We start from the raw sequence: 9,320 nt of genomic DNA, 5'->3' as shown, positions 1-9,320 counted from the left end.
GACCTTTAGGAAGTAAAGCAGGAGATCCACAGCAGCCCTGGGCTTTGGGGAATATTACAAGTTTTGTATCTTTTTCACAAGGGTGTTGGCAACACGCTCACCCTCCCTCCAGTCCAGAGCCGCACCGGCACCCGGCGGTGACAGCTGCTGTGCCCGTCAGGGTACGGGAAACTCTGCCTGGACCCAAGGTGATCAATATTTTCAGTATTTTGAAACTCCCACTAAAAGCAAGCAAGTACTTAATGTATTTACAGATTTTACTTAACGTGTATTTTTAAAGGGCAGGATGAAGCCGAACCAGCTGAAGGTGCCAGCAGGTAACGGCCATGCTGTGACAGCCCTCGGTCACAGCCCTCCTCAGGGCACACACCAGCCCTACCAGAACTGGAAATGGGCTTTCTGGGTTTGTCTGGGGGTTATTTCCATCGCAGGGTGAGGGGAGGCCAGGCTGGCTGAGCACCCAGCAGTGGGAGGGTAAGACACACCAAAACCACCCCAGGTCCATGGCTTGTGTTAACTGCTTTTTGTCTTTTTGGGGGGACATGAGCATCTCTCCCAGGACACCCCCCCTTGTGATCCCCCAGCACTCTGCCACCCTCCCCCGGGGGCTGGATGGGGCAGACAGCAGGACTGCGGGGGCTTGGGGGGCAACTGAGCTGCTAGGCAAGCTTGGCATTGCCCCGAGCCAGCACCCTCGGCGCACACCTCCTCTCTCCTTCGCATTTCCTTCGGTGTTTTACAGCCCTCACCCTCTTCTGCTCTGGGGCTCGCTCAGGGCTCCCTGGAAGATGGAGCAGCTCCTGGTGCATCCCACCACCCGTGGCTTTCACAAAACATTGCTCCAAGAGGAAGGTGACAAGCCCGGTACAAAGAGCAAGCATCACGATGCCCAGCGCCCCCTCCCTCATCACAGACAACTGCCTGTTTAAAAGACACTCCCTTTGGCAAGTGCTACAAATTTCAGGACCTATGTTCACACAGATTAAATAGAATTATTACCTATATTATCTACATATAGATTAAATAATTTATATATATTAAACAATACACAGATTAAAAGCCAGGACAAAGGTATGGAGGAAAATGACAGTTCCAGGGCTGGATCTTGTCCTGAAACATGGGATGCTCTGCCCCAGAGGTGTGTTCCCCAGCACGCAGCAAATGATGCTCGAACAGGAGACAGGTTTTATCCATTTTATTTAACCAATGAAATTCCTACTGATAACAATGAAAGTAATTTCAGCAAGTATAAATGTGATACAGTTTTAAACAAACCCCATTGTTCCGTACCTATAAATAGATTTTTCAAAACCTCATAAAAAGTGCAGATTTATGAATTGCTGTTAAAATGTTAATACATGATTCCTTTGTTTAAAAATGCGTTTTGTCTCTTAACTCACAAAAAAAGAAGTTCCTTCTGCATCTGTTCAGATAAATTCAAGTCGGGTAACTTAAAAACTAACAAGTCACACACACACAAAAAAATAAATCCATCCCACTAGTCAGTCTGTCCTCTGCAAAAAAAACAAACAACAAAACCCAACAAAAAAAATAATTGAAAAAACCCAAACAAAACCCAACCAGCAACAACAGAAAAAAATAAATGATAAAAGCTGCTGTGGAAACCCACAGTAAGCTCTTAGCAGCTGCCTCACCTTGCAGGCAAGCCTCCTGCGAAAGCATGGAGCCCATGGCTTATCTCTGGAGCTCAGGGCAGGTGGTGGCCTGGGAGGCAGGACAGGTGATGTGCCACCCGCCTGTGGGATGCTGTAGGGACCATGGGACCCACAGAGCTACCATGCTTCCCCGCTTTGTGGTGGTGGGATGGAGCAGCAGAATCAGAGCTTTGTCCTTAATCTTCCACCCCTGACCACCCGTGCGGCCAGGGCGGCAGGAGGCAAGAAGCTGACAGCTGCCGGCCTGGGGCTGGGTACAATTTACCCGCTGTCCAGAGGGTGAGAGGTGGGAGATGTGACAAAATGCCACCTTTCCTGGGCACTGCCCTGCCCTGCCTGCTGCCAAGGGGGCTCAGACCCACAGCTGCCAACGGGGAGCCGACGCCACTTCTTACCCCCAATGTGCCGGGTCCTGCAGACAGCAAATCAAGGGCTAATTTTTGCACTCAACAGAGGCTTGGAAGCTTTTCAGCTGCAGAAATGCCGTGCCCACGTTTCTGGTCCAGCAGCTGGTCCGTCCATCCCTTGCATGCTGGCAAGGCTCACGTCTGCCCCGTGCACCAGCCAGTGGCAGGCTTATGGGCACGGGGGGGCTGAAACCCACGCCAGATCCCGGCCTTCCTGGTGTCTGGGTCCAAATGCAGCCAAACGCAGGGCAGCCGTGCAGCTCGGACCGTGCTTTTTGCAGAGAGGGGGCTCAGCTCACCCATGGTCAGGAGAGGTCTGCGGGTGCACCTCCCTGTATCTACAGTGGTATTTCATCTACAGCAGGGTCTGTTTAGCAAGAGCAGTTTAAAGTGGCTATGTTTATCAAGTTTGCTACTTTATGAATTAAAAAATAAAAAAAAAACCAAACAACAAAACAAAAAACCAAACCCCAACAACTATAAATACAAAGACTCTCACACACCAGACACTTGCAGCCTGCGTGACTCATAAACCGCATCAATATTTCTGTTAAAAAGCTTATTCTACTTAAAACTATACATAGTACAAGAGACTGAAAAGTGGCAGTTGTGTACGGGCACGCTGCCTGCCCCAGGGTGGCCCACAGTCAGGTGCTCCCTAAAAAATCAAGGAGTTACAGTAACACGGCACAGGACTGCAAAGCCGATCACAGCTTCTGCTTACACTGCATACGAAGTACCAAGGGGAACACAAAAAAGAACTGGTGTTAATACTGATGGATTAAAGAGTAACTATAAAGATCAAAACAGACGTTCACAGCATGCTACATATATTGCTCACAAACGTTTCTTTTTCTTTTTTTTTAAAAAAGGCTAATACGAAACAAGGAGTTGGCAGTCTGATTTTCAGTTATGTCGGATAGAAGGATAAAGCATATACATTCATTGTGTGGCTTTCCAGCAAAAGGAGGAAAGGGTAAAACTGAAGAGATTTCAAGTTTACAAAATTTCTATTTTTTTAAGCTACAGTTTATATCCAGTTCCAGTCACAGCCGTGAAAAGATTTCCGACTGTGTCGCCTTGCGGAGTCCAAGAGCCGTAGCCTAATTATTATTCCCCTAAAAGCAGCCGCATCCCTGCCACCCTGAGCACGCGGCAGCCGGGCTGGCAGGAAGAGGTTTGGGTCTGGTGGCACAATATGAGCATGAAGTGGGCAATGAGGAACAGCTCTGGACCACGCGCCTTTGGATCTGCTGCTGTCGCTGCCCCCCAGACCCCTCAGCTGGGGACACAATGCTTGGCGATGCACCCACTTCATCTCAAAGCTACCTTCAAAGGGCTGATGGGAACAAGAAAATGTAATTGCACAGCGGCACGTTCTTCTCAGGCAGAAGCTAACAGTTCCCAGGAAGGGTCCCAGCTCTTGCCCAACTACAGAAGCCCTCTGGACACCCGGTAAGGAGGCGTCTCCACCATGTCCCCTACGCGCAGACATACACAAGAACCTCTCAGACACATCAGTGAAGTTTCTGACCAACTGACCAACGTATCAACTCCTCCTGTGCTAGTTGTGTCCCCTCGAGAGCACCTGTGGTCCGCACCTTCTAACGCTGACAGTGTGGCTTGCTCCCCGCAACTAGTATATTAACGGGTATCTTCAGTACCACCTCTAACTACCGTCAGGAACGACAGAAGAATTCAGATTTCTGTTTTCCACAAGCCCTGATGACACTTGGTACCTGTGAGAACATCCAACCCTGCCTATGTCTCCGCAGCCACTCCATGCCACATGTTTGGATTTATCCCACAGATAAGCAAAAAACCCAAATCCACTTCTTCCAGAGGCTGGTCACTGTCTGCCCGGCTGCAAGGAACCCGAGAAGCTGCCAACCCAACAACCCTGTAAGGCTGCCTGGCACAAGAGGACCTCAAATCCCCCATTAGATGTCCCTCAAAGAAACCATGCTGCATGGCTGAACAGCTCAAGCACAGGGAGTTTTGCCAAAGAAAGGCTTTCCTTAGTGGATCCACTGGATTATTACTCCAACTCCAGAGATGGGATCTGACACGCTACTGGCAAATGCTACCTAAATGTAAGCAAGTACTGAGTGTCATCCTCACAAACGAAACGTAGAATTTTCCTGTCCAGAAATAACCTAAAATGGCAATTAAGTGTTTCTGACCCTCTGAACTCAACAGCAAACGGTGATACAGGAACCTAGCACTGTTTCACAAGGTTAAGGCTAGGAGGTTCTCCATGCATGACTGCTAGGGGTTGTGAGTTGAGAAGATAGGAAGCACTTGATGCAGGGTGGTGGTGGTTGGAAAATGACCATTTTTGCCTCTGGTCACTGCCCCAGCAGGATTAAATGTCTGCAAGAGAGACCTATGTGTGCTGGGGGAACAGCAGCATGACCGCATGCTAGGACGTGCTCTAAAGGACAAGTTAACACTGATCAAGATGCTCCTAAAGTTTCCTCATACTACTGTGCTCTCTCCATCTCCCACACCTGTGATCTATGCAGCAGGTATGAAATGTTAAATTCATTTGGAGATGATAAAATTAATTTACGATGCCCAAATGGGGAAAAGCTGGTGGATGCATCTCTTCAGACAAACATAGCGTTGGGGGACATTAGGGAGGATAAATCTGAAGTTCAGATAGTAACTGACATTTTCATCCAGCTCTTGGAATGACTGCTAACGGCAAACCAATTCTTACATCTTTATGTTCAGATCAGCTCCGAGAAAGTTCATTTACAACGAATCCATCTCCTTTGCCTTCCTTTTGTGCAACATCACCCCTTATTTACGGGAGGAGGATCCAAACCTCTAAGGAAAGTAACTGAAAGAACATCACTTGAAATCAAGAAGATCTGGAATATTTCTTTCTGGCCAAAACTTTTTAGTTCAGCCACAAGCTAACCACTCGCTACTGCCAATAAATCTCTGCAAGTAGAGGTTAAATAATCCAGTTCTTCTAAAAGGGAGTCCAAACTCTGGAACATGAGCCTGAAATGCATGCCTATGTTCATGGAAAACATACATGCAAGAGAAACATCGAGAACCTGTTCTGCAAGAGCAGCAACTTACAGTTTAACTGCTTTGGGAGAGGTTTCTCTAAGCCTACATTAAGTCCCCAGAACAACCCACTTCACTAACAATCGCTGCAAATCACATGGATCTGCCACACATTACTCCTTTAATCTCTATGGAAACTGATTTTATTCTATGGAATTTAGGCAACTAAGTATCTTTAAAAATCTGACTCAAAAATGCAAGTGGGCACCTTGTAGGTTTTATGCTAAGTGCCTAGGTGCTTAAATTCCCACTGAAATTTAGGTAACTAGCTGCTTTTTCCAAATCCTATGAAAACACCTATCAGCATCACTACAAACAAAAATACTTTTGAAGAATCTGGTGCTTTGACCTTCTGCACTCAAGTAACAGAGAAGCAAAATGTTTTCCTTTTTGTTCTGATCTGTTCTAAATTTATAGAGATCTACATTTGTAACTGTTTACAATCACCGATTTATCTGTCCTTAAGGCTTTTTTAATACATAGGAAGAGCTGACAGTGGCAATTCTGTGACTCTTAAGTCTGAAGGTACATCCTTTTCATTTTAGTGAAGGCTTTAGGAGAAAGAATGTATGTTTCAGTTCAGTCTTGATGAAAATAAACTCATCTCCAGCTCACCAAAATTCTCACACAATACCACAATGCTAGCTTTAGTAGTTACCTGCACAAACCCTGCCCTAGTTTAAAATGGTTTCTGTTCCTGTATGATGGCACTCTTGTAACGTTCGGCTGCAGGCAGAGTGTTCTGGGAAATGCAAATGCTTTCTCCAATCAGCATTTCTTCACTGCATTACCCAAAAAATGGAGGAATTTCAGCAAGAATGTACTCTATTGCAATACACATCTTGAAGCAATTCTGCAATGACAAGAAGCTGTCCATGCTCAAAAGCTCTGTTCCCTACTTGCAGCATTCCCTGTGCTAGCTGGTTAATTTGTGCCTACCAAGTTTCCTCTTCAGCAGACAGGAGACCGTACACTTTGTTTTTATGTTGGTCACAGCTGGGATTTTGTGGGCTAACATTAATGCTGGCAAATATCAATTCCAACAAAGGAACACAGAGGGAGAGTACCTACACTTCCAATGATTACAGTGCTCTTAAGAATAAGAATAACGAATAAAGTGTGAAAATTCACATTCATGAGTGCTTTAAAAATGCAAAAAAATCCAAGAACACTTGCACATTAAAATTTGGCACAGTGGGAGCCTAAAACGTGCATAAAGTGTATGGTAGAGTTGTCTGACTTTAAATACCTATTCTGAACAAACACCTATCAAAAATCATAAATTTGAGTATAAAAACCAGGCTATATATAAATTGTTACACTGTAAATGCAATACTTTGGGGGGAAAAAAAAAAGCCACATGGAAAAAATTTCCAGAAGTTTCAAGTTTGCATTTAATATTGAAAAAAACAGAGGAATTGCAAACTAGTTTACAATGACATTTCCTACTGTGGAATGTCTTCCAGGCCATATGTGACTTGATATGGCACCTTAAAAAAAAAGAAATCACTGGCTTACTACAAATTTTATGAAGCAATCCATTTATGGTTTCTGTATTTCAAATCTGCTCATGTACTTTGCTCAGAAGGCATTTGAGCTGGCAAGTATATTTCATACGGAAAGAAGTAAAGGCACTCATGTTTCCAAACATAAAACTCAACCTACCTTAAAAGTCTTTGCACTTCTGAAGGGAAACTAAGCCGTTGTGTTAGTTACCTGAATCTAGTTTCATCTCCTTTCCAGAGCTCAACCGTGCTTCTTGAGAACTACTTGACTTTTCAAAGCAAAGGAATTTGAAGTAGTACTGTACAGTTCCCATCGCTTGAAAAAAGCAAAAGTATTGCATGAAAACTTCTCTCAGCAGAACTGTTTTATGCACAAAAGCCATCAGGTATGGCCACTACAGCCACAAGAGGGAGGAAAAAGTATCATTACAACTCAGAAAGTTAAGTTAACCTAAGTTCACACATAGAGCATCTCAATGCTTCTGAGAAATCTTTGCAGTTAGCTACACAAGATAAATAAATCTGATGTTTTACCCAATGCTCTCTCTAGAAGAGAGTCCAATGCTGTCTATTGGGTATTCTTCTAAACAGCCAACGTTACATTAAAAAAAAAAATATTACTGGTTTCTTCCTCAAAGGGTTTTCACATGCAGGGTCTGCAGTTTGAAAGTGCAGAAAAGTGTACAATCATTAAGCTTTCCAATTAAAGCGAAAAAAACAACATGCGAAGTCACAGCAAGGTATCAGGAAAAGGGAAGAAAAGAGAAAACTAACTTTAGTAGCGTACTGGTCCATGATTTTGTCAATGAGAAGTGTTAAGATATGACTGATAGTTATCTTTTTAAAACTATTCTGCAATCACCAATGAAAAAAAATGCTTTATTAACTTCTACAATCCAATGGAACATTAAAAATAAACCTATCCAGTTAGTTTTGAATGTACGCAACAGAAATAAAGGTCACCCTCCTCAACGAAATATGAAAAGTCCAAACCAACAGACAAAGTTGAAGCAGTGACAACTTGCATCCTACTGGGTAAGTTTAAGCATCTCTTTAGGCACTTCACTGGTTCATTAAATGCAATACAAAATAAAGCTATAAATATCAACATTTTGTGCTCTTAAAAATTAGTCAAAAGCAACAGAAAACAGCACAAAAGTGTGACATTTTTGGCAGCTTATTTCTTCCCTTCCCCAATATTACCAGTTGTCCAAGAATGCTTTGTTTTGGGGATGCTTTGGCATCTCAGTATCAGGTTGTCTCAAGCCGTAAAAGCTAAAACAAAACTGCTAGGCCTTAGACAATAAAGAAATTTGGTTTTGAAATTTCTTTATGGCTATATAAGAAGGACACTTTAGCAGTGGCATGATAGGGAAAAAAGCTCGCTTTCTTTTTAAATATTGCACTTTTCTTTTGTTCACTCACACTAATGCATAGAAACTTTTTAAACTTTGAATATTAAAATTTCATGCTATGAAAAAGTTATGGGAAATAAATTTCTATACATCCAATATGAAAGAACAGATATGCTAGCCTTCCTTTACTTTCCTTAGTCAAAACACTGAGAAAGAAGAGAGTGCAAAAAAACCCACAACCCTATTTTTGGTCAGCCTGTGTATTAACTTTATAGGTGCCAACTAAACATATAGCAACATGTGATGAGCATGGATATTGTGAGGACAACTGAGGGTGACTGTCAGTACAACAAGATTGTGCATGACTGAAACACAGTAAATGTGGCTGAAATGGCAAATTGTGAGGCCTCTTCTCTTGGGAAGGGGCGCAACAAAGCAGATGAATTTTGCACTTCAGTAGCATGCCGTAGGGTTTATCATGATTAACTTCACATTAAAGTGTGCTCAATGTTTGCATTCACATCTCACAACACCTTCAATTGCTGTAGTAAGACAGTGACTGGCAAGCAGTTTCCAGGAGACACAGAAGAATCCAGTGGGCAATTCAATGCAACGCAGCCTGCGCGTCTCTGTCACAAGTCACGACACGGTGGTACATTCTCAGGACAGGCAAAACCAACCTTCTGCTGGACTCCACTAATCTGAAAAATGATTGCTTGGAAAAAGAAGTTTCTAAGCACTTCACTCCAGTGCTTAAAGAACAAAGCGCTAGGATTGGATACAATAAAAACAGTTTCAGGATCCTGACCATTGTGCAGAAATCCAGCTGGAAACAATGCAGAGTAGTGCTCCTCAGTGTTACTTTTGTTATCATTAGTAATGTTAAGCATCAAGAAAATAAAACACGTCATTGCACATTACAGCCGTCAAGAAGCACGGCTAAACTTTGACACTAGAGAATTGAATAACCTGATGCTACATCACAAACAGCTTCTGGTGTGTATCTATTTTGAAAGGTCTTTACATACTCAGTAAAAACTCCTTTACTCCTGCCCAGCGAATGCTTCAGGTTAAGTGACGAGTTATGGCACGAAGGGCATACAGAAGTTCGGCTTGCATACGAGCTTCCATTAGAAGTAGATTGACATGAACCTGTTAAAAATTAAATCAGCCATTTAGTTCACCTCTGGACTCAACACCATTTATTCTTTTAGGCTGTAATTTCTAACCTTTAGTTAAGTATTGCTGCAAGAGACTATGTCCTCTCTCTCTGTACCCCGCCACAGGACTTCAGTT

At 43.4% G+C, this 9,320-nt stretch overlaps 1 protein-coding gene across 2 annotated transcripts in view; it reads right to left on the bottom strand.

Moving 5' to 3' along the window:
* Nucleotides 1–1,180: 1,180 nt before the first annotated feature.
* Nucleotides 1,181–9,320, bottom strand: part of SESN3 (sestrin 3) — a 44,868-nt gene continuing 36,728 nt past the window's right edge. For both annotated transcript variants that reach the window (XM_040583641.1, XM_040583642.1), the window contains exon 10: nt 1,181–9,176. In XM_040583641.1, coding sequence (XP_040439575.1) covers nt 9,090–9,176 — 87 coding nt within the window. In that variant the 3' untranslated portion in view covers nt 1,181–9,089. The remainder of the gene's footprint in view (nt 9,177–9,320) is intronic.

The sequence above is a fragment of the Falco naumanni genome, chromosome 2 (assembly GCF_017639655.2).
Source record: "Falco naumanni isolate bFalNau1 chromosome 2, bFalNau1.pat, whole genome shotgun sequence".
NCBI classification, from domain to species: Eukaryota; Metazoa; Chordata; class Aves; order Falconiformes; family Falconidae; genus Falco; species Falco naumanni.
This window is presented reverse-complemented; position numbering and strand designations above follow the sequence as displayed.